Source organism: Haliotis asinina, chromosome 9 (genome assembly GCF_037392515.1).
Source record: "Haliotis asinina isolate JCU_RB_2024 chromosome 9, JCU_Hal_asi_v2, whole genome shotgun sequence".
In the NCBI taxonomy this organism is placed as follows: Eukaryota; Metazoa; Mollusca; class Gastropoda; order Lepetellida; family Haliotidae; genus Haliotis; species Haliotis asinina.
In genome coordinates this window covers 13,707,429-13,729,928 of record NC_090288.1, presented here as the reverse complement: position 1 = coordinate 13,729,928, position 22,500 = coordinate 13,707,429, and the positions used below count along the sequence as shown (strand labels likewise).

At 40.9% G+C, this 22,500-nt stretch overlaps 1 protein-coding gene across 1 annotated transcript; it reads right to left on the bottom strand.

The window, feature by feature from the left end:
- Positions 1-268: 268 nt before the first annotated feature.
- On the bottom strand, positions 269-4,978 carry LOC137296598 (uncharacterized). The gene is made up of 3 exons (XM_067828411.1): positions 4,739-4,978; positions 3,020-4,174; positions 269-2,260 (listed from the first exon to the last, which is right to left on the bottom strand). Exons 1-3 carry the CDS (start codon positions 4,976-4,978, stop codon positions 269-271), a joined length of 3,387 nt encoding a protein of 1,128 aa, XP_067684512.1.
- Between the last annotated feature and the right edge of the window lie 17,522 nt (positions 4,979-22,500).

The window sequence follows — 22,500 nt, the reverse complement described above, 5'->3', positions numbered from 1 at the left end:
CGGATTTTCTCTCCCCTAGGTATATATTTTGAAAAGTTCCTGACTTTATCACCACTTCTGTAATTGTATCTTTCCCAAATCATTCAGGGCAGTGGTGTATTTAGAACTATGCTCTGTCTGGGATTTCGTGGAGGACAAAATCATCCTCAGAAAATACCAATCCGAAGTGACAAAACTATTCTACAATAATTCGTTTTATATTTTTGAATTCTCTCGAAATCTACAGAATATAAATATGTCCAGACATAATCTATAAATAGATTTTTAATCAAGAAAGATTACAACCTTCCCTCAGACCAGGTGATATTTGTGACGCGGTACTAGTGGAAGAATCAGAACGGGTCTGACAAGGAACCTCAAAGTCGCTCTCTGAGATCAAAGACGAAAACTGTAAGGTGTCGATGCTACTACTTTCCGACGGTGGATTATCTGGGATGGAAGCGAGAGGATCTGGATTTGGAAGTTCACTGTCAACGTTGATCACGCTGATGTCCAGATCCGAATCTGTGACACTCTTATCCAGAAGGAAGTGAGAGTTTCCACTAGTGCTGGAACCTCCTGTGTTTGAAGACGTACTTGCAATGGGGACGCTGCTCATGACTGTGGGGCCGTTTATGTTGGTGATGATTACAGGCTGTTGCTGTTGCTGTTGTTGTTGCTGCTGCTGTTGTCTGTAATTGCACTTCCTATTCACGTCAACAGTACGGGACACTCCATCATCCCCGATGGTAGGAACGTTGAGATCGATACTGGTGTCAGACACAGCATCAGTTTCAACAACTACATCAACTGGATCGGCTTCATCCTCAGTATCAGTGTCATCAGCATCGACGTCAGCAGCAGGACCATCGTCAACGTCGTCATCATCTTTCACGTCAGAGTGAGGATGGACGTCGAATTCGACGTGTAGAGCAACACAAACTTTAACTTCAGCGTCCGAATCAAGGTTGTCGTCGATATTAGCATCGACACGAGCATTAGAGCGAACTCCAGTATCGACAGAATAAGCTACAGCATCGACAGCATCCACATCAGCACTGACGCCAAACTCAACGAAAGCTTTGACGTTAGTGACAGCATCTGCGTCAAAATCAGCTTCAAAATTGACGTGCAAATCAACATCAGCCGCTGCATCAACGGCATTATCAACGTTGTCATAGTTATCGACTTCAACATCATCACAAACATCTGCAGAATTAGCATCATCATCAACGACAGCAACACCTGATTCGAGGTCATAAGGATGCACATCCTCGGAAATAGAATTCCCTTCTCCGTTAACGTTATCACCCATGACAGAATTACCCCAAGCACCGACTTTGTCGTCAGCGTCCACATCATTTTCTAAACCGTCAACATCGTCATACTGAACATCATCAGCATCTTCATCACCATTAGATTCATCATGCTCGTCATCATCAACGTCATCGTCATTCATATCGAAAACGGAAGACACATCTGAAGGGTACAGTCCACTGGCATCCCCACTTGCTCTGCAGATCAAAGCCTCAGATGAAGATAAAATGGAATTACTCCCCTCATCGAGCTGCTGGACCTCGGAACAAGATGGTTCAGGAGATGTTGCTCTATACGGACGCGTCATCAGCAAGCAGGGAGAGGAGTATGAGAGCCGAAGGATACCTACAGAAGCTTCTAGTGGGCTGGGAGATCGTTGCGGACAAGACACAACATCGTCACCGCTGTAGTTTTTATCAGAGACCGATAGCGTGGCTTCTGGCCATTTTGAGTCTCTCTCACACTCGTCTGAATACTCCTGGCTGGTTGATCCAGCAGGGTCGACGTCTCTCCCAAACATAACGGCGACAGTTCCACTGTCGGTTGAGGACGTCTTAGGGGAAATGTTATACGACGTCGTTTCAGCAGCTACTCCGCTTCTACATTCCAGTTCGTGCATGACCGTCTGAAAGGAGACAACGTAGTCTGAGTGTTGACAGACATGGTGGCCTACCCCGGATAAGTTGTCTGAAAAATGAACTGGGGAATTTGTGTTAGATTGAGAATTATCAGACAAAAGTCTGGATCTATCATCGTCATGTTCGTCAATCACAGCGTCCAGAGCTTCAATGCATTCGGGATAAAATGTGGGCGAATTAGATGGTGCCTGAGGTTTATCGTCAGCTATCGCAACAGACAGTTTGTCAGGGACCTGGCTCTCAGCTTCAGTGAAGACTTCAGTTACGGAGATCGGCTTCCTGTCAGAGGGCACACTTTCTGTTGAAGAAATATCTTTGTCGGAAGCCTCGCCTTCAGTTGTAGATAAAAGCGCTGTGTACGAGGGTTCGCTTTCATCTGTAGAATCAGGTATTGTGTAAGAAGATGATTCACGTTCAAATATTGAGAGAGTCGCTGAGTCAGATTCCCTTTCAGCTGTACCTCCGGATATTGTGTCAGACAATTCACTTTCATCTGTAACGACAGACTCGGGGGATTCAATTTCAACATTAGTTACAACAAAAGAGTCAAAAGGTTCACTTTCAGTTGTAGATCCAAGCACTGCATAAGATAATCCACCTTCAGATGTAGCTGTATAGATGGGCATTGACGATTCTCTTCCAGGTGTAGAGTCGGGTGATATTGTGCCAGAGTATTGACATTCTGCTTCTGCAGATCCAGACACAGTGTAAGATAATTCATATGTGGGTTTAAACACATTGTAAGAAAATTCACAATCAGCTGTAAGGCCAAGTATAGACGATTCCATTTCAGCTGTAGAGTCAGGTGTTATGGTGCCAGTAGATTCCCTTGCAGCTTTAGATTCGGGCAGAGTGTCAGAAACTGCACTACCAGCTAGTGGTGAAATTACTGTCGCTATGTCAGAGGTCTTAAACTCAGCTGTAGAGACACGTTTCGACGGTACATTTTCAGCTGCTGATTCGTCATGTAATGCTTCTGGAGATTCGCTTCCAGCTTCAGCTTCGGATGGTACTGTGTCCGTGGATTCACTTTCAGTTGTAAATTCGGGTGGTACTGTATCCGGGAAATCACTTTCGGGTGGTACTGTGTCCGTGGATTCACTTTCAGTTGTAAATTCGGGTGGTATTGTATCCGGGAATTCACTTTCAGCAGTAGATTCGGGTGGTATTGTGTGCGGGAATTCACTTTCAGCAGTAGATTCGGGTGGTACTGTATCCGGGAATTCACTTTCAGCAGTAGATTCGGGTGGTATTGTGTCCGGGAATTCACTTTCAGCAGTAGATTCGGGTGGTATTGTATCCGGGAATTCACTTTCAGCGGTAGATTCGGGTGGTATTGTGTCCGGGAATTCACTTTCAGCAGTAGATTCGGGTGGTATTGTATCCGGGAATTCACTTTCAGCAGTAGATTCGGGTGGTATTGTATCCGGGAATTCACTTTCAGCAGTAGATTCGGGTGGTATTGTATCCGGGAATTTACTTTCAGCAGTAGATTCGGGTGGCATGGCATGGTCACTTTCAGCAGTAGATTCAGGCGTTTTGTCAGAAAAGGCACTGGCAGCTATTGATGAAGACGATGTCATGTCGTCAAAGCCCTCTCGTTCACATTCGCTCATGTTGTCTGTGGGCATAGTTTTATGGCCATCTTTAGTTTCTCTCCCATCCTTACCAACCTGCTGCTCCGTGACGTCACACACACTGTGGAGTAGAGACATCACTACATCATTCACAACACCACCTTTGTAAACATCACCACTATCAATACTTGTATCGCCAGCTCCGATGTGTGTCGCGGGCTGCAGCAGCATGCTCTCTGGGATAGGAAATCCAGGATAGAGTTCTGATAGATTAACGATCCTAGTTTTAGCCACGAAGGAACGACGGCGCGAAGCAAAACCACCCACAGAATATGGCCCTGCAGCTGACTCCCGATCCAGTTCGTCCTGATCAGAGATGAAGTGGACTGGGTGATGGTCTTCAGGCTCTGGTGCAAGAGATCCAACGCTGGAGGAAGATCCATGATTGATACCTATACTTCCACAGATACGACTCAAACCGCCGGCTTCTCCCCCGCGACAGGCGTGGTCATGATCTACTCTGGACTGAGTTGGAGCGCCTTCTGTGTGAGAGTTGAATGAACGACGAATGGATTCTTTAGGCGTTAAGGACACGTCTGAGGCATTGGTGAAGGTCAGACGATCGTGATTGTTCATCGCTTCGTTCCTCTTCGTGACCCATCTCTGAAAAAAGAAATTCAATTGTGTTTTATGTTTGTTTATTTATTTCTTTTGAAGCGGATGACAAAACACTTCATCCCACCCAAAAGGAGCGCCTGCCCTTTGTCAATTATCAGGGTAATTGAGAAGGTCATTAAGAGTGAGTGAGTTTAGGTGCAGCAATATTCCAGGGCCTAGATTTTCGAAGCTCCCTAAGCGGTAAGACAGTCGCACATTAATGTTAATGTATGGCACTTACGACCATCTTAGCGCTATGAGAGCTTCGTGAATTTAGGCCAAGCAATATAGCGGCGGAGGACTCCGGGAATGTGCTTCAAATATTGTACCCATGTGGGGAATCGAACCAGGTCTTCAGCTTAACGAGCCACTAGGCCACTCTACCGAACTAGGTAATCAAGAAGGATGACAGGTGAAAAAATGTGTCGACGTTTGTTACTTGTAACGACCATTCCATTTTATTTTTTATAAAGATTCGGATATTTTGTAAACGTTTTGCTTACTACCTGGCCACGACTGAGTATGATCTATATTTACAAATAAATTAGACGGATTTTACAATGATCTCACCTGGTATTCACGTGTGTTCTTCACTGTTTTGTAACATTCAAGACAGGGCTGACCCCACCTCCCCAGTCCGATTGTTCCGATCTCCCAATGCACAGCTGCCCAGTTGATGTTCCCTTCTGACCACGACTGAGTAACATTGTCTGCAAGCTCCGTTAAAGAAGGGGTGGGCACTGACGGGAGTTCTGGCGATTCAGGCTTCTTGTCAAAAGATCTATCTTTATGATAATATGTCCAAAACATCGTTTGTCTGTCGCAAAAATATTCACTTCTTGATGTCAACGTTGCGCTTTGTAGTCATGACGTCATAGTTGTGTCGACGTCAGAGGCAAGATGACGTCATATTGCATATTATGTAAGGAAGGTACGGCTACGTTCTAGAACGTTTACACTGTATTATGGTGAATTCGAGAAATCGGGACCTGATTTCTCGAATTCACCATAATACAGTATAAACGTAATAACTCTTACTTAACCCCCTGGATGCCACAGGGACATATATGTCCTTCCTCTACATACCTCACTTGGAAGTCCAACAAAATTCTAAATATACCACGCATATATAAATACTTCACAGTTTTGAATTCTGCGGAAAATTCCCAGTTTCTTGATACTATCCACTATATTACCTCAGACCAAGCTAAAGTGCTTAAAATCGCCTTTCAAAATAGGCTTCATCGTAAATGTCGCCATTTTTCAAACTGTACAAAATCGAGATTCACAGCGTTATTTGCAGTATGTTTTGAAATGTGAAAATCGGATAATTACTGGGAGTAATGACTTTCAAAAATAGCATATTAATGATCACTGATATCAAGTTTTCATGTAACCAGGAATGATAATTCTGAAACGTCACCGATGTACCCAGAATCGCTTGGGATGTTTTCGAAAATACACTTACACGAACGCCGAAGTGCGCTTTCCGCCATATTGGATAGTGTTTACAAAATCACGTTTCGAGCAGGCCGGTATTGAGAAGTCTATTACATAATGTATACTTCATAGTTAGCTACGACAAATGCATCATTGAATTCCCCAAGCATCTTAGAATCAAATTACAAATGGTCTTTGTCACCAATACCAACTGTCTAGACAAAACGAAACGAAATATAGAGTCAGTGCTCCGAATACCGTACAGGCTCCTAAGTTCCGTACACTTTCATTTGTGCGCAATAGCTTATTATGTTTATGTGTGGCAAAACCGGACCTTTGTCGGTTGAAATGCGGTAATCCCCATCTCTATTTTTAGCTATCGTGTGTATTTGTCATGTGCTTTCCCTTTCGATATACGATTGGTTATCGCGATGTGCACTTGCGCAATAGCGACTCTCTCCACTCCTTGCCGGGTTGACGTCAAGGTCACGATCCGAGAACCTCAACACACGACAGCTCAAAGCGGGAAATATAAAAAACACTCACGGTACGGAAACACGAAATAATGTATTTTAATTGACCAAAAATGTATACTCAAAATACAGTGATAGGTTTCATACAAGCTATTTTCAAAATTAAAAAAAGAAAAAGACGTACGATATTTGATGCCCAGATTATGATATATTTTTGCTATGCGCCTAATTTCGTACAGTGACATTTTATTTTTTTTTCTCACGTAATATGTACTGACATGAAACATTTGCATAGACATTGATATACAAATTGATGTAACATATATAGATGTAATATAAAAATAATTTATATGGCCATTTTTAAACTCCATTTTGAAGTAGTCACGCATTGTCAGAAATGTATTTATTGTTAGTATTAGCCCATGCAGCCTTAAAGTTTCGGTTATTATTCGTCACTCCTTTACGGCCACGGCAGGGTAGACTCTAATGGTTAAAGTGTTCGTTCGTCTTGCCGAATATCCGGGATCGATTCCCACGTGGAAACAATGTGTTAAGCCCATTTTTGGTGTCCCATGTCGTGCCATTACGGGAATATATCAAATAGCGGATTAAACCTTACCCCTTCACTACTCTGCAGACGCAGCCTTAATGTGAAATGACAACATAAATATTGCATACCAACAGAAACTACATATTTTAATCCATGGACGTTGTAACAACAAATACATAAATGTGAATACACAAAGATATTCAAAACATTTCAACAACACAGTAGAACAATTTGTCAGTCAGCCTAACTGTTATTTACACGCAAGCTAATACAATTTTATAAACACAAATCACACTTTTACGATTATTTATGAGTCAATATCAAATAATTGACAGTATTGTCAACTTTACAGAAAATGGCGCTTTCAAAATCCATTCAGCTCCGCGAATCATTTGGAAGTGGACATGAACTAGTGATTGCAGTCGCCCGTACAGCTTTAAACGCCTTAATCCTGGACGATGTGTTTGTTGAATACGAAGCTGAAGTAATACTTGACCTGCTGCGGAAATCTTTAGACCATTCTAGATGTAGACTTGCAGTGGCAGAAGTTGTTTGTCGAATAATGACATATCAAAAGACACTAAAAGACCCGATGTCTGCAATCTTTTTAGCAAGACGTGTGCTTCATGTTTATGACGAAAACGAATCATGTCAACAGGATACAATTCTGGTACGTGTTCGTTCGATATTGTGTCAAATTGGACAGTATTAAAGTAGATATCTTCAGTCTCGTGTTTACCTTTTTAGATGGGCAGAAGACGCCAATACACCAAGCAGGCCCTGGAGGGTGCAGTTGCCGCTGTTACGGGTCAGGGTCTGTCATTCCGAACTGCGTGAAAACGTTTCAAAGTTCCCGTCATGACTATAAGTGATCATGTCAGGGGGATGTCTGAGGGAGGGAATCTTGGTCGCCCATCAGTGCTATCGGTGGCCGTTGAAGATATCATTGCCGACCAAATAAAGGCCGCAGCACTGACAGGGTTCGGCATTACCCGTCGTCAGCTGGTGCTAAAAGTGGCACGTATATGCAGGAGACTTAAGCTGACGACCCCTTTCAAGAATGGCGTGCCTGGTAAAGGGTGGATAGCTGGCTTTATGAAGCGCCACCCCGACATACATCTGAGATCGCCCGTCCCTCTTACCACAATCAGGGCAAGAATGCTCAATCCATGTGTCACAAATAGTTATAATTACTTTGAGGAACTTGAGGAACTTGTCCAGAGTCTTAAACTAAACGATAAACCGCACTTAATTTGGAACATTGATGAAACAAGTGTTCCGCTGACACACAAACCAACCAAAGTTCTGGCGGAAGCTGGTGTTAAAAATGTTCCCGGGCGTGTGGGGAATATACGTGATAATGTCACTGTTTTAGCCTGCATAAATGCTGCGGGGGGCAACATCCCCCCTATGGCCATAGTTAAGGGGAAGACCCCAAAATGCCTCCAGGCTTACAATACTCCGGCTGGAGTGCCTGGCACGGCCTACACATACCAGAGTCGTGCATGGATGGAGGACACACTGGGTGAAGGGTGGTTTGAGGCTCATTTCCTGAAACACTGTGGACCGGAGAGGCCTCAACTTATAGTGCTGGACAGCCACAGTTCGCACGAAACACTTGGGCTTCTTGAGAAGGCAAAGGCAAATAATGTCACTATCCTAGCTTTTCCTCCTCACACAACCCAGTGGCTTTGCCCTCTAGATAAATCAGTCTTTGGCCCACTCAGTAGGGAGTGGAACAGGGTTTGCAGCGAATTCATGGTGCAAAGTCCAAATAATCTAGTGACCAAATGGGAATGGCCCCGTTTGTTCAAACAAGCTTACGATATTGCTTTCACGCCCTCAAATGTATGCAGTGGATTTAGGAAATGCGGAATATTCCCTGTAAATAGAAATTCCATCCCAGATAAGGCTTTTGCCCCTAGCAAACCCTTTGACGTTAGCTTCGAGTCATCTGGAGAAGAGGGAGTTGCTGATATTCCAGTTGTTGCTGAAGCTGATACTCCAGTCAATCCTGGCACCATCACGCCTGATGCCGGAGCGTCTGCTACACCAATAGCTGGGGTATCAGTGGATTCATCTACATCTGAAGCAGCGTTACCAGAGGGCGCCTCTCTCCTGTCTGACACTGACTTCATTTTGTCGGTTTTGGCAGGTGACACTCCATCTTCTTTAGATGAATCAGGCAACTTAGTTATTGAAATAGCTACAGTGTCCGAGGTTGAGGCTATGGACGCAATCAAGTCCGAGTTTTCTCTCCCACCCTCTGTAATGAAACAAAGTTCCAAATCAAATCCACGGAAGCTGACTTCCCACCGCATTCTGACGAGCGATGAGATCATTAAGATGAAGACAGAGAAAAGAGATGAGAAAGAGAAACTAGAAAGAGAAAAACAAGCGCGTATGGAAGCCAGGCAATCTCGTCAGAAGGGTGGGAAGCCAGCTTCTTAATCTAAGATTATCTTATAAATACACTGTACCAATAAGCTGTTGAAATCCATTTAAGATCGATGAATTACTCACTAACACACACAAAAATTACCGATAATTATTTTTCTTGTCACTTGTCACTATTTCTTAGGAGGGTGACCCCATGCAGGTGAAACCGCTAAGTGCTTGACAACATCATAATGACAGCTTGTTACTAATTTGGGTGTCCAAAATTATAATACTAATCGTGAGTGTTGGTCTGCTGTTTTCATGGCACTGTGCAAAATTTAGTTTTGATGCAATTATTGGATTTTGTGTTAGTGAGTTAGTCACAGTTCTAAAATAAAATCAAACGTATGATGAACAACACCTGTTATTACCTGACTATCATATGTGCTGGAAGAAAATGTTCTGTATTTGGTATTTTTAAGCAACACATATTCAAATTGGTGTGCCAAATTATTAGCAGTAATTGTTGCCAACAGGAAAAAACACGACATCGTCACACTCCTGCATAAACTGATTATTACCCTTAGTCAACACGCTGATAAAAACAGCATATTGGTGAAAAATACTCATGACAGGTGGCCTCATTCACATATTTCACATTACGGTGCCATGTTTGATTCAGTATCATGACAATTAAATTGGTTTCGTGGCTGTTTCCTCAACTGTAACAGGCGCTGTACCACAAATTGGTGGTAGTCCCGTTGATAACCCGTAATGTAACCCGTTCGTTAAAACGTAGTTGTGAGGAAAAGCGCTCAGTTGTATAACAATGGGAACTCCGCCCACAAGAAGTACTGCACAAAACTTCTGTCTTTAGAATAACGCCACTAAATCAAAAAGTCTTATTGCCCATCCTGTATTATAATCTTGTATTGTTCAAACTCTTACCTTCTGCGATGCATTTCAGGATATCTTGATTTTGGCGACACGTGACATACAACATATCGACCCTGCCCCCACAAGATGTTGTAGTGCGCCGCTGTACTGCAGGTGCTGCCAGTTAGTCATTCGGCTTCCATTTTCTTTCGTTAATGACACTTCAAATAATATTTTCCTGTACTGCAGTGCATAAAGTGTCAAAACCATAAAATTCGTTTTTAAATTCGTTTCTTTCTGACGCTGAGTGAATTCTCTATTCCCATGCTTCCGTTATCCGACGTGTTAACAGTTCACTGTGTAACTTTGGAAGGAGGCGCTGATTCAACCTAAAACCGTTGATGACGATGATGCACCGTTACTACGTCACTGTAATTCAAATTTTCCCGCGGAAGGTGTCAGTAAGGACGACCCTCCCACCCCACAGAGCCAGCTATAAATCAGTTACCCAACCCCGAAACTCTTATTTAATGTACTACCTTATAACTATATGGATTTCTAGTTTATTGGTTTAGTAAAACTACTTGGTGTGTATTTCCTGTGTTTGTTTTCAAATGCTTTCAGAAATACATTTGTGTATTATAATGTGTTATAATATACTTATCTCTAAAGGATCAAATGAAGAATAAAGCTTTACATTTAAAACAAATATGCATTTTCAACATTAGCTAACATTGAGAACACCCGATATTCATCAACTCAAGTTCATTATATTCTAGTGATAATTATGAATAAAGAAATGTAAAAATGAATATAGTTTTGAACTTGATTTACCTCCAGTCATATATATGAGTTAATAATTAACCAGTAGATGTAACTTGTATTAAGAACTAACAGCAGCAAAAGTGTCATTTAGATAGTGTACGGAATTAAGATACGTGTACGATATTAGAAGAAACAGTGTACGGTATTACAGTCACTCTGTACGAATTTAAATGACTGAGGGTAGCCTTCTTTGACTGAACACATGGTAAAAACGGAAAACGGATTGCACAACCGGTTTTATGAGCAGGCAAGATGATTGGATGATCTTTTAAACAACATGCGCCATGACGTAGTATTTGTAACCGTAGCGATTCGGGTGATGCCTGTGGCCAAACGTGTACGTTATTCGGAGCACTGACTCTACTTTGTATGAAAACGAACGCTGTGCTCGAAAGACAGCGCTTGACTGAAATGTAAACAAAGAAAAATTCCAATTTTACATTGCCTAGCATTTTCGGAAATTTTCCAACATCCAGCTCACTAATCATTGCTTCCAATGGCTCAATACGCTTAGTATATTCAGGGGAAGAGTATCGTGGCAAAAAATAGCAAATTGAAAATAGATACAATGAAATAATTTGGTAATTCATAAGAAACTGTCAAACTTTTAGTGCAGCGTGACGCCATGACTGACGCAAAATCACGCAGAACGACAACGGTACTTATCGACATTTCTGGATTCTTCCGTCATTTACAATGTAAACGATAAGAACACATAACAATACACAGATAGTCAGAATATTTCTGATTACTTACATCTCACATTTATATACAAAAGATCCCTGAATCAAGCAAAAAGTCGTCGCAAAATCCTGTGTACCCTTCTCAACGAAGCCGCCATTTTGAAAGAAATCGGGCATCGGTAGTGATGTCACACGTCAACATTGTTGCACATATTAGGCAATTTCTTTGAGGTGAAGGTCGGTTGAACAAGAGTAAACACAATGCCCATACCATTCCGATTGCAATTTTAGCATTGTGATGTATATTTTGCGCATCGTTCAGATATTTTTTCATGAAATTGATTTCAGTATCTACATATATCCATGTTCAACACCATATCATGTATGGACATAAGGTATCCGTTTTTATTCTTTGAAAGCTTTTGATTGTTTGAATAATATTTACATGGGAAATTGACTCAGTAAGTGTATTACACCACATTTTAAGCCTCTACACAAGTGTTGGAAGATCACACGTAGCCATTACTGCAACATATGCTTTCGTTCACGTCATGTGCAATATTCAATACGTTGGGACAAATATTGCAGTTTTATATGAACAGGTTAATAAACAGCGATTTACTTCCAACTTATAAGTAAAACGGATAATATTAATGAAAATGATTTGTACATTTTATCAAATGTAGGGACACACATACTACTATTTAAAGGAATTGTCTTGTTCATTGTAATGGTTTGTGTCGTTTTTATAGACAAAACTATTATGAATATTAATTGACCAGGTGCGAGTTAATCAAAACGTTTCATGAGTCATTATCATTGTTTTTCGATAATAAAGTCAATTCAAATGCGATTAAAATATATCTGATGGCAGAATGTCTAACTCAAACAATATTTATACGGAAATTGTTAAAAATATATAAATCAGGTCAAGTCTTAATTTGGACAAGCCTTACGTCCATTTTCTAATACTTCTTTACTGAAAAAGCGATCTCTTTGTACCTTTCATTGCATACTTATGAAGGGAATTGATTTCATAATCATGAGAAGAAAAGTCCTTTTCCTAAATGAATACTCAATGAATATTCAGGTGTTGTGAAATTTTCATTTACGCTAAAACTGATGCTAGACAGGTGCGCGTGTTGCTCACAATAAGATATGTAGTAAAACCGTGTAATTGTTGATATATTCAGGACACTATTTCAGTGATAAAACCATTCATTTCATATTTTGGCTAAAAAGTGTTGATTTCTGACACAGAAGCCGAGATCTTTTACACATTGAGTAGAAATTAGGTTAGATATATACTAATCAGCAACCAGAGTAGTCTTTTTCCGACGTCACAAAATGCACAAAACATGTCGTGACGTCAACTAAAAAATGTCGCATTATTTTCAGTTATTTCATTACGTTTGAAAATGTGGCTGTTACTCCGTTAATAATGATGGAAAATTAATAAAAATACATATACACAAACAGGAGAATATGGGAATCTAAGAACTAAAGTATGTATCGGACAGGGACATCCAAATCACTATTGCCTGTTTTTTGATGTAGTATATTTGCATCTTTTCTTACAAATTGTGAAACTACCAAAAGGTATTCTCTCACGTTGGGGAAATTTGTATTGGAATAGTTTGGTTCACTGTGAACAAAACATCACGAAAATATACTGTCCATATCCACAGCAAATTTTCTCCATGTGATCGGAGTTACATTGACCTAATGTAAACCATGGCTGAGTTATGCCCCCTTATCTTTATACGTGCATGACCTCTCTGTCGACATTTGACGTCATAGTAGAAAATCGATTTTTGACATTTATTGCGGGTCATTTTTGATTTTGTGAGTATGACGTTATGCATTAGCACATACATCCATTTCATATACACTTACGTCGTTCAGATATCAAGCTGTATTCTCTTCGCTCACACTTTCCCTAAAGATGCCAAATTAAAAAAAATCGTAGTAGAGTGCTTTTATTGGTGCACGACAAAACACTGAGAAATTTACTGTTTTTTGAACACACACAAAAGTTTTGGACAACTTTTAGCAGTGTCTATTTCTCAAACCCCTGAGGTAGCCGCAATTATATTTATACCAACGGATAGGAAATTAAATATTCTACATGTCTGTGCAATTTCATAGCCGTACGCAGATCTAGGACCACGCGAGCACAAATCTCGCACAACGTTCACTTTTCAAACCTTATGAAAATGTGCGCCTGAAAAAAAAACTCGGCATCCAGGGGGTTAAGTCAAAACTCAAACTTAAGTTTGTTTCGAGAAATCGGGACCTGATTTCCTTTATTCCTCTTTAGGTTTTTGAAGCGAATAAATAATTATTTTTCTATCGTGTGATAGATATGGTGTTCACGTTCCACTGATAAAAGAGAAACTAACTTTGAAATCGGGTCCAGTGACTTATCCATAAAGCTTGCGAAGCACTACTACATTCTTAAGTCTATGATAAACTATACATTTACGAGAGGTCGTAACGCCACGAAAGCTTTGTTAAATGGGACCAGGGCCTAGATTCTCGAAGCTGTCTTAGCGCTAAGATAGTTGTAAGTGCCATACATTAACATTAACTTGCGAGTATTTTAGTGCTAAGAGATCTTCTAAAATCTAGGGCCCAGGGGTCTTATTTTCATCTAGGTTCTATAAACCAAAGTTATTTTACCAGTGAATGTTTGCCCTTAAAAATACCTTCACGTTTTGCTAAATAATTTGAAAAAAGAGTTTATTCATAGGGTACAACCTATAGGCATTTTTTTCTATTTCTTTCATTCGAAAATGTACGTTTCACAAAATAAGTTAAAGAAAATAAGTCGTTGTTGATCTCTGTCGTATGACAGATTGATTAACATTGAAGAATTGGGTTTTCTTTGATTTTTAGAAGCATCCATTTCACAGTTATATCAAACCAAGTTTAAATTTATGTACAGATGTATTTTAAAAAATAATATTTGTGTTGGTATCACACATACTTGTAACCAATACTCTTTGGCATGCAAGACATTCTTCCTTCGGCGTCTAATTGACAGAGCGGTGTATATAACCAATTCTACAGCTTTAACGAGAGTAATTTACGATGTTCCAGGGGCCGCGAAACCCTAAACTAGGGCTGGCAATGTCAACTAATGTCAGCTGATTGTCAAGGAGCCGTTAACGACCCTGAACCGACACAGACAGCGGAACAAACCCGATGATAACCGCTTCTCACTTTATGTAAACGCCGATTTCATGACGGTTTCAACGAGCTAAAAGCCTACTTGGAAAACAAGACCCTGTAAATCGCACCGACAACTGAGTGCTTGAAACTGGCAATGTTTGTGGAATTGTTGGGAAATTCCGCCGTAGACACGTGGAAATTATAAACACTGGATATATGTGGTTTTAAAGCTGTTCTTTTAAAATTTCCAGATGTGAAAGAATTATTTCCTGGGTAGTTTTCCACGAGATTACGTTTTGCCAACCGCAGCAAGCTCGCAGAGGCATGCACTTGAAAATACTTGTGTATAACAGTTACCGTTTTTCTTGCAGACAAAGGAATTGCTCAGGACACAGAATCGTTAAATTAACTGATATCATTCGATATTTCCACATTAATGTTTCTACATTTCCCTGCACGGAGTTTGTTTCGTAAACTCTGAGAAGTGCTCATCACTCGGTAATATTATCTGTACACTGTTACTTCCCTCAGTCGACAAAATATCTGCAGCAATGGTTCATATTCCAGATTCTATATGATTGTATACCGTTTACGCAGCCTTTCATTAGGTTTTCCTCTTTGCAGGCATTAAACATAAACATAAGAAAAATACCCGTTATAATACCCCGAAACAAATATAACCAGGAAAGCCAATGTAAGTCTACAATATTTGGCAAGTCTAGATTTCCACGGTTTCTGAAAATGAACGTCTCAGGGCTCCATTTCATTATAGGTTTTTTTTCCTTAATTATGAACGTGTGTGTACGGTATGTTCATTTCAGTGACTAGCTGTTGTGAAGTGTACCTCTCACTTTTTTCTGCGAATATGTCAACCACTGTCATTGGACAGGTGTATCAGACGCCAGAGCCAATCAACTCCCTCGAGACAAGAGCGTTGGGTAAACCCCAAAGATGTCGGGTTACCAAATACTTCCTGGAGATACCTTTCAGTTAACTCGTCATCGAGGGCGCATGCGTAACAGGAAGTGCCGAGGGGCTTTGTGGCAGAGGTCACGTGTAAAAGCCCGCTGGCGGCAGAGAGTAGATCCGCTTTACATTCTAATAACGGGACTATTGGGTAATCTATCCAGATAACAAAAGACCGGTGATGCAATGTGATATTTGCCGAGTAATGTCACATCTGAGGTGGTGGGTATCCAATAACCTGGGTTATATTCTCTGTTTCGTAACCTATACAAAAAAGACCCAGATCCAAACACCACGGCGCATGCACACATGCACACACACATGCACACACACATGCACTCTCTTGTTCATCAGCAGAGGATGATGGAAGCATTCTATTCTGTCTCACATTCTCCTTCTGTCTTGCCCATCCTGCAGTGCTAAAGCCCTACATGAAGCAAATCTAGCTTTTGTCGTCAGGTTCTGAGTCCCTGGCCTCCCGGGGACTCCTTATCAATTTAAAGGGGTTTATTTGTTACAGTCAGAATTATATATTTTTAGACACTAAGCGTTAGTCTAGAAGTATACAAACTCACGTCTAAAAGTGCCGAGGAGGTGAGGTAGCCTAGTGGTTAAAGCGTTCGCTCATCAGACCGAAGACCCGGTTCGATTCAAGACAAGAGTTCAACGAGTAACGCACCTTCAGCGGCTCCAAACCGTGATATTGCGAGGATACTGCTATACAAGGCGCGTAAAACTAAACTCACTCACTTTTAAAGTGCCGAGTAGAGATAAATCCGGAAAACATATACATAAGGACACACCACTCTCATTTCTGGAATTTTGTGAAGGAACGAAACTGAGGTTTTTGCTGGAACCTATAACATTACATACATACAGAACGATTTCAGTGTGTAAACCTATTGCAACTCTATTCTTATCCACTATTTCACTGAACAAAGGATATTTCTAACCTCTGCCCCCGAACATCATATGGTCGGTCCTTTAGTTAATATAAACATTTATCTTCAACAAATGGCATTAAACGTTTAACAACGCCACGACAATTACACGTAGTGCCTCCATTATATACAAAGTGACAGGTGCAATGCAGAAAGTTCTTGAAACCCAATTCAAAGTACAGTGGCTGGGAACATGACGACGGTCACAATCTTCACGTTGTTAGTTGTCATGAAGCATGACATATAATTGTTATTTAAGCACGAGTGGAGTATTGACTTAAGAACTGTTAAAAGCGGTTCATTCTCAAGGTGTGAAAGCTCATGCTGAGGCCATCACGTATCTGAAATGTTTCAAATGTCCCAGATTCCAGTATCTGCATTGTGGATGAGGAAACAAGCCTGGCGCACATACCAAACTGGGATCCGGCCTCGCTCACGCCACCAACACTTCCGGTACTGCACGTGTGTTTACGTAACGGCGATACAGATGGACTGGGCTAACTACTGTGTAACGACCTTTCCCAACACGATCCTACTCCAGTCGGCTTGTATGAGTCCACCAAGATCTCGGACAGGGCTGGCAAATATCCAAAACCACTTATGCAAATGAGTCTTACGTGACCAAAAAGCCATGCGACGATTATCATTATCATAATGATAGGTCAAAGCATATACCTCATTTTTGAAAAACAATAATTGAGTTATTATTTTTTTTCAAAATGTTCGACATTTTACAGCTACTATATGCGAAGGGATCAGGTGTGTCATGGCGTACATGCATGAAATATCACTAATCCATTGCGGTGCGATATATAAAACGATCGGCGAAATATACCAAGTGGATCGACCCATGCACTTACGCCTGTCAAACAGTAGACGATTTTGTGACGTCATCGTATGTCTACGGATGGTAGCACGTGTCTAGACAACAGACTATCTTATCACTATCAGCCTGGCTTTGGATCCCGAAAAATGCCTCCGCCACTGCCAGACGAAGACCATTGAAGCTAGCGTGATATACGATAGTAACAATGGGGTGTAATTTAATACCGTGGTTGTAAGGAGCGTGTCTGGAGAGCGGAATCCACAGCTGTTCTGTTCTACACCGGAACAGTTTAATGACGTCACAATGTTCCACCTGTATCTGGTAGGATTTCTATGTTCAGCTTTTCTATAGATAATTATATTCAGACAGACAGACAGACAGACAGACAGGTTTTATTCAGTAGTGAAGGCCCAGTGGCCCATAGTACAGTTAATTTTTCTTTTTAACAAATATTGGTCACGTGACACGAAATTATGGTTTTACATGTAATTTAAGGATGGACATTAAATGTTTAATAAAACTGGCAGCTGATTTAATAGTGTCATCGTTTTTAGATTTAAGTATTTTATATATCGTTTGTGGGGAATCATTAAAGCATTTTAAATACTTCCTTCGGCCGGCAGAGAATGCCTCACAATCTAATAGTAGGTGACGTTCGTCTTCAGTTTTACCAGAAGAACAATAAGAACATGATAAATCTTCTAGTGTATTTTTATCTTTTCTATAACGTTGTATTTTTAAGGCATGTAGAGAGATTCTAAATTTACAAAAATTTCTTAAAAGGGACTTATCATTAAGGACCCTAATATATTTTTCAGGTCCAAACATCGATTTACATTGTGAATAGTGACTTAGAAAACTCGATGAATTTACTGATGCGTGCCAATTCTGAATGTATATATCTTTTATTCGTTGTTTAAATGCTGACAGAAACATTTTTATATCACCAACATCTTGCTTAAACCAAACATAAGAAAACCCACTTGAAAATAACACATTTCGCACACCCGAAGCCCAAGAATACTTTCCACGTTTGTCTAGGGATAATAATAATTGATAGCTTTGATACGGGTAGCGTATATAATTATATTCAGGCAAATAGAGACTGGGTATTTCAGGGTGCACGACATGCTGACCCCACCGTTACGTGAGGATATCCAAACACATGGCACAGACTTGCTTCTTGTAGTCGCTGGTTTGTTAAAGAATGGAAGAGGGTTGGTTTTAGCTTAGTGTTAAACTGTAAATATATGCTCCGTTCCGCGTCAGTTTTTGACAACAGGGTTATGAGAAAGCAATGAATAGTTTACCGTACAGTAACCTAAACGTAAAACGAACTGACGGATATAAGGAACTGTGTGCGTTTTTTTTGCCCGCTCCATTTGATCGACGTTAGGCGATAACGTTTGAACGATATAGTTACGGGTACGTTTTAAACTTTAGAGTGAACTAGGTTCATAAATAAATAACGATAAAACGAACTGTCGTTTTTGTTTTGTTTTGTTTAGGTCACATACGTGCTGTATGTGAGTCAATGATTTGCAAACTATAGAGTCATAGGTACTATGCGTATAAAGAATACACTAGTGGATATAACAAATTAACGGATGTAACAAGCTAACGGATATAACGAACTAACAGATATAACGAACTAACGGATATAACTAACGAATTCACAGATGTAACTAACTGACAGATGTAACGAGCTAACAGATGTAAGAAACTAAGGGATATAACGAACTGAAGGATGTCAGGAACAAACGGATGTAACGAACTAACGGATGTAACGAACAAACTATTTTGGTCCTTTTTGTCCAGGCCACTTTATATTTTAGACGAAATGTGTTGAACGAAATACTTTTATAGCGAAAGTGGTTAAGGTCTTTATATTCACCACTTCTGGGTTTTACCGCAGTAAGCTGGCATGCCATGATAACCCGTGAAGATACGGGTTACAAATGATCTTCATTAACCCATGCTTGTCATAAGAGGCGACTAACGGGATCAGGTTGTCAGGCTCGCTGACCTGGCTGACACATGTCCAGAAAGGTTTCATCGAGACAAACCAGTAGTTTGTCACATGTATCCCCAGGACACTGACAGATCAGATGTTCGAACCATCCAATCCACAGTTTAGTAGGTTCTTAAGACTATATATAGCTAGGAGACTCGGGAGACAATGAGATCTGGGATCCCCACAGGAGACATGACAAGAAGACGAATTCACTATAGCACGAAATGACATGTTAAGTTATAAACCACCTGGCATATGTTAGGAATTGTAAATTATATGTCCGAAGCCAGACAGATATGCACAATAGTCAATAGTAACTGACCTCAACACTCCATGAGATGCTAAATGCCTCAGTACCCTCGTCAGTCAAGTCAAGACTTAAGTATTTAACAAGCTGGGCCTCCTTTCACAAAACTATCTTATCTCTCTGGGCAAATGGACAACCTCAAATGCCCATCAACATAAGAACTTCATGTAACATTGTCAGCTGTATTTTCGTAACATGATTATGTAAGAGCTCATATTAGTAATAAAAGCCTTAAACGAGACCACAGACCTAGATTACAATACGGAACCACACGACGTTGATAATTCAGAAAACTGATTCTATCTTTCTTAATTTCCCTGCTGTTTAGGCATATCTTCACTCCATGATGTGATGTTAGAAAACGCGTATGAATACAACGCTGAGTGAACCGTCTCGTTTATCATGTAGTTCCTAATAATTACATAAAATATATTTGTCTCCAGAATCCCACAGGAAAGACCTACGTCAGCAGTGCAAGCAGACATGGTGTCGTGTATGGAGCTTAAAAGCACTTCTTGTCACGTGAGAGTTTTGAATACATATGAGATCTATTACGATGCGGCCTTTTTGTTGCGCCATGTTGCCCCCTGTTTGGAGGGACCTTTTTATCTGGTTGATTAGCACATGGTCTGTTTTCATCCTAGAACTTTGACTTTTGCCACCGGTGTGGACAAACGAAGTCGAGGGGATAGCTGACAAATCTACAGACAATATCAAGGTTAACCGGGATTTGAACCCAGATTTATAGGTTTCTGTATGTCTGAGGGACGTAAGTCACCGAAGCGCAGTCCATTCGACGTCTAGACTGCCAATTCCGTACCGCCCGCATGAATACTACAATTCCACCAATACTATCACAATGCAAACAAGAGACGAGCCTCTGTTCCTTCCTGCAGGAATTTCTGACAACCATTTCTTAGGTTCCCCGTCGACACATGACTGGAGCAATACTGTACACACAGTGTGGACATCAGTCAATTCATAAATCAACATGTGCTCGGTACGAATAGGTAATCTAGTGGTTACAGTGTTCTTTCGTAACGCTGAAGACCCGAGTTCCCGAAATGGGTACAATTTGGGAAGTCCATTTCTGGTGTCCTCTCTGTGATATCTCTGTTATAATGCTAAAAGCGGCGCAAAACATTAATTTGCAATTGGTCGATTGTGTATCCTAATATCAACAACCGCTTGTCGGATTCAAACTCTATTATAGATAATCACATAATTGTAATAGTTCAGAGTGGGGCGTACGTATACTGAGAGAAACAAGTAAAGAAACAAGGGAAAATTCAAGCGTCCCTTTAATATTTTCCAGCTTTCATTACCAGCTTTGAATCTTCAGCTCAATGTAACTTTCAGCCACCAACACCACAAATCAGAATGTATGCCTTGTTTCAGTTGCAACGTGCCTACATACTGCACCGGAGTCGACCATTCGACTTAACATACCTCTCAGAGCAAGACGTGCTTCAACTCTTCCCAGCGTTACTTCACCGACTGTCGTGTTGACAAATCGAGGAAATAATTACAGCTAACACAACTGCGCTTAGTCGTAACTCTCAATTACTTAGAGGATGTGACTTTTGAAAAGACGTGACCTTAAAAAAAGCTCGACGCACCTGCGTTGTTTCTTGAAACTTTTGTGGCTGGGTTGGTATGTAAGGTTAGAGAAACAAAACGCCTGTGAAAAAAGGTCGCCTGGGTCGTTGCTCTGTTTGGGAATCAAAAGCTCAGGTGCTTGTGTGTGATGAATGCCTTTATGGTCCCAAGGATTAGGAGGTACTTGACGTTTCCCCATCAACCGTAAATGATGGGACTCACTTCACAAGGCGTTCATAGTTGTACACCATTCATAGCCTATGAACAATATACGGTAAAAACAGTTTTAAAGAACTCAAAGGGACAACTTATTTTAGTTTATTGTAACAGTAGTTCGTCATTACATACATACACATGCACAAAAGTTAAGCGTCACCCACTATTTTGTGATCTGCGACTTTGGATACTCAATGGTAACTATCATAGAGAGATCTGTGACTGTCATTGACATCATCGGTTTCATTATGTTTGATGACGGGTGATGACGCTGTGGTGACGACCCATTTGCCTTGCAATGGGCCTGCACCGTTTCACAAAACGATCGTAGCGCTTGTCGCGTCGTAAAGCCAAAGCTATAACATAGAGTTACGGCAGTCCTAAGAGCTAAGATTGCTTTCTGAAATAGAGCCATTATAATCCAGAAGCTGTTCCTACAGTTGGTGGCTGTTTTGCTGAATCAGAAACTTTCGCTGCCCTAGCCTCAAGTGGGTGCACGGACACGGAAATAATTATTACGCTGAAAACCCAGGCTATTTTGAGCAGTGGTTGTAACTAATTGTAGGAATCGGGTTCGTAGGTGCGTGACTGGCTGAGTCAATTTCCTTTTGATGGAGACGTGAACTCGGCAAACGTACAGACCCTGAAATTTTCATTCAGGTTGTTAGCCCAGAGATTAAAGTGTTCGCTCGTTGCATCAAAGGGTTCGGTTCGATTCTCAGCTACGGGGTGTAAGGTTTTGTCGTGACAACCAGTGACTGAACGTTTTAGCGGCTAGGCAAGAAGAAACGAAATCGGTCAAGCTAAACAACCACAAGCATATTAAGGAGGCTACAACGATTTTTTGTAATACGTGCACTATATAAGAACACGTCTTTAAACTATATTAGGGATTCCCCAGTGACAGATCCCCAAGATAAAAGCTACCAGCTACCCTGTTCAAACACTTTTCCCGTAATGTCATTCCATACATGCTTCAAGAGATACAGAGAGCGTATGTGTGTGTGTGTGTGTGTGTGTGTGTTTGTTTGTATGTGTGTGTGTGCGTGCGCGCGCGCGTGCG

Coding starts and splice junctions, on each gene's coding strand:
- LOC137296598 (XM_067828411.1), bottom strand. CDS start 4,978: ATGTTTTGGACATATTATCATAAAGATAGATCTTTTGACAAGAAGCCT. Junction 4,175..4,738: donor AGAACACACGTGAATACCAG/GTGAGATCATTG, acceptor TTCTTTTTTCAG/AGATGGGTCACGAAGAGGAA. Junction 2,261..3,019: donor AAAGTGAATCCACGGACACA/GTACCACCCGAA, acceptor ACTGAAGGCGAG/GCTTCCGACAAAGATATTTC.